At 43.9% G+C, this 3,185-nt stretch overlaps 1 protein-coding gene across 1 annotated transcript in view; it reads left to right on the forward strand.

The window, feature by feature from the left end:
• Nucleotides 1–981: 981 nt before the first annotated feature.
• LOC118743797 (integrin alpha-PS3-like) overlaps nt 982–3,185 on the forward strand; it is a gene marked incomplete at its 5' end in the record, with an annotated part of 6,986 nt that continues 4,782 nt past the window's right edge. Inside the window, 6 exons of the mRNA XM_036476562.1 lie at nt 982–1,764; nt 1,829–2,044; nt 2,115–2,217; nt 2,282–2,860; nt 2,937–3,066; nt 3,149–3,182. Coding sequence (XP_036332455.1) covers nt 982–1,764; nt 1,829–2,044; nt 2,115–2,217; nt 2,282–2,860; nt 2,937–3,066; nt 3,149–3,182 — 1,845 coding nt within the window. The remainder of the gene's footprint in view (nt 1,765–1,828; nt 2,045–2,114; nt 2,218–2,281; nt 2,861–2,936; nt 3,067–3,148; nt 3,183–3,185) is intronic.

The raw sequence follows: 3,185 nt of genomic DNA on the forward strand, positions 1-3,185 counted from the left end.
GCATTATGTAAATGCTACTTTTTTGTGTCTACTCCGATGTACCATATTCTAGAACGTACCAGAAAAGTAACATTTACATACGCAAATACATGTCGTGTAAGGGCGCTATAAGCAGCGCACCTAAACAAGATTGCTATCATGCTGGGAAACAGATAGCGGGGGATGGGTAGGGCCTAACCCCACTACTTAATCTGGTTGCAAAAAGTAACACATAAATAGACCATATGGTCCATAGCAATACTAACTGGTGTTCAAACTGCTATGAGCTAAAAGTAGGCGTAATTTATTATGCCAACGAGACCGTAAACATTAAGCGATTATGTCAAGCTTCGCCGTTTTTCCACACGATCTTTGTAGTCTTACAGGTGGCCAGCCTGTTCCACATTGGTGTAGCCTGCCTACTCATGTGCTCATCTATCTCATTATAAAGATGTTTAAGAGATTTTAGCATGTCGTTCCGTCGCTCGAAAGTCAGATCAATAGCGCTTTTGGCATTCCCATTTGCCACCCCGATTCCTTGCATGTCCAGGCTACCAATGGATATGCAGCCGCCTCTTCGCGGCCAATCTGTCAGTTGCTACCCTGTTATAAAGGAGAAAATAAGCGCTGTTTTTTGTCGCCTGGCTAAAGTCGGAAAAAAATTGGGCGTTTTCACGCCGAGATCCTTGGGGTAAGGAAACACCTTGCGGGATACCTTTAGGGCACTTGGTCACAAACCGAGTGGTTCACTCAATTTAGGTCTTTATTGATCCTTAGGCCTGATCAGATCTTAAGATAGCTAATACACGAATGCGAAAATATTGTTTTTTGTACGGAATAGTTTCATAGACGAACAACGAGAAATGGGGTCGCCATTTTATGCAAGGTTGGATCGCCAAAATTACATTTCCATTACATCTTTAAAGTACTTATCCCTACGCTTTTAATATTTCTACCCTTCTTCACGTAGTTTATTGCCCTAATTTCATATCAAAATGAACTAACGCCTCATTTTCCTTCTTGTTTTTTTTCAGCATAATTGTTGGTGCACCACGCGCTCAATCCACACTGCCCGCCCAGCGGAATATCAATGAAACTGGTGCCATTTATCATTGCACTTTGTCAGCAACTTCCACCTGTAATCCATATGTCATCGATGATAGAGGTAATATCACAATCGAGAACTTCGACTCATATACCTACGACAATGAGGCGCGCGACAATCAATGGCTGGGTGCTGCCATGGATGGCGGCACCAAGGACACGGATAAGCTGTTAATATGCGCACCACGTTTTCTCACGCCCACCGCAAATGATTACCTAATGAATGGCATCTGTTACTGGGTTAAAGACACACTCAATGACAATCCAACAAAAGTACAAAGGATCTCACCATTGCGCCTTAAATCGGAGCAAAGGAAGACTGTTAACAATCATCCCACTTTCTATTATATGTTGGCAGAGGAAGGGCTGAGCGCGCATGTGACCGATAATAATGAAGAGTTCGTTATTGGTGCGCCAGGCATCAGTAATTGGAAAGGTTCGGCGATACATGTACGCAAACGATTCGAGGAGGATCCAATATTGAGTAGGCGTGATACGTCTGAAAGAAAGCGCGTGACACGACAAATTGAATTCTCAGGACAATACGTACTGAATACTGAAGATCAGGCGAGCGACTCGTACTTTGGTTATGCTGTGGGCTCAGGCTACTTTGACAGTAAGGATAAGGATCGGCTGATGTATGTGGCAACAGCGCCACAGGCCAATTTGCAATCGGGAGAGGTGAGTAGTATTTTAATTTGCGCGTATTGCAACTTAAAAAAATATTTCTTTCTCTCGATAACAGGCCTACTTATACAAATATTCTGAGGATAGCACGTTGAAGTTGACGCGCGTTTATGTTTTTCGCGGCACGCATTTCGGCGAATATTTCGGTTATTCGCTGCTGACTGAGGATCTTAACGGCGATGGGCTCACCGATGTGGTGATTTCAGCGCCACAATACTCAACGTCTGGTTCTTTCGATGATGGTGCCATCTATGTGTTCCTCAACAAAGGCAATGTAGGTGTAAATTAAATTTACCTTAATTTGGTCGGTAGTTCATAATTTTTATTTCATTGCCTACTCACAGTTCAATTTCGAGCAAAAACTGATAGTTTCGCCAGCGCATGGCAATGCGCGTTTCGGTACCACGCTCAGTCGGCTGGGCGATATCAACCATGATGGCTTCAATGGTATTGGGATTCTCGCTTTCATTTAAAATCAAATATACTCAAAGTTATTATTCTTCCGCCGCAGATATTGCTGTTGGTGCGCCATTCGCTGGCAACGGTGCCGTCTTCATCTATCTCGGCAGCAACGACGGCATACGCCAGCATTACAGCCAACGCCTGAACTCCCCTGATGCGGTTGTCAGCAAGTATGGCGAGCATATGTTTGGTCACGGACTTTCCAAAGGCGCCGATATCGATAACAATGGCTTTAATGACTTTGCCGTCGGCGCACCAAATGCCGAAGCGGTTTTCGTCTATCGCGCCTATCCCGTGGTCAAGATACACGCCACTGTCAAATCACAAACGCGAGAAATCAAAACCGATCAAAATAGTTTTAAGATCACAACCTGCTATAGAATCACCACTCCATCCGCGAAGGTGAACGATCAGGACTTGGCTATACGTATTGTTGTAGATCCACAAGTCAAACGCGCTAAGCTGGTGCAAACACGCACGAATGAGATTAGTTTTAATGCGACGGCTGGTCTGCAGGAGCAATGCCGCTCATTTGATTGTGAAGTACACAGCAGCGTGGCGGATATTTTCAAGCCAATCGAATTGGAAATGCACTATGATCTCATTAATGGAGTGCCGAATTCGGGAGGTGAGTAACTTATAGATGGGACTTATAACGAATCCCAAATGCTAATTACCAAAATTTATTCTGATTTACTTTACAGTATTCTGTGATAAATGCGCGGCCGTTGATCCGGCCGAGCCAAAGGTGTACAGTGAAAAGATCATCTTTAGTACGGGCTGCAGTTCCGATATCTGTGTGGCTGATCTGGAAGTTAAAAGCCACAATTTGGAGTGAGTGTCGCACGATAAAAAAAAGAAAATTCTTCCACTTAAGTTAAATAATAACAAACAACTTGATTTCCATCCATTTCAGTCACACATACATTCTCGGCAGTAGTCGTACACTGGCC

Source organism: Rhagoletis pomonella, unplaced genomic scaffold, assembly GCF_013731165.1.
Source record: "Rhagoletis pomonella isolate Grant_MI unplaced genomic scaffold, Rhpom_1.0 Rhpom_scaffold_00007, whole genome shotgun sequence".
Taxonomy (NCBI): Eukaryota; Metazoa; Arthropoda; class Insecta; order Diptera; family Tephritidae; genus Rhagoletis; species Rhagoletis pomonella.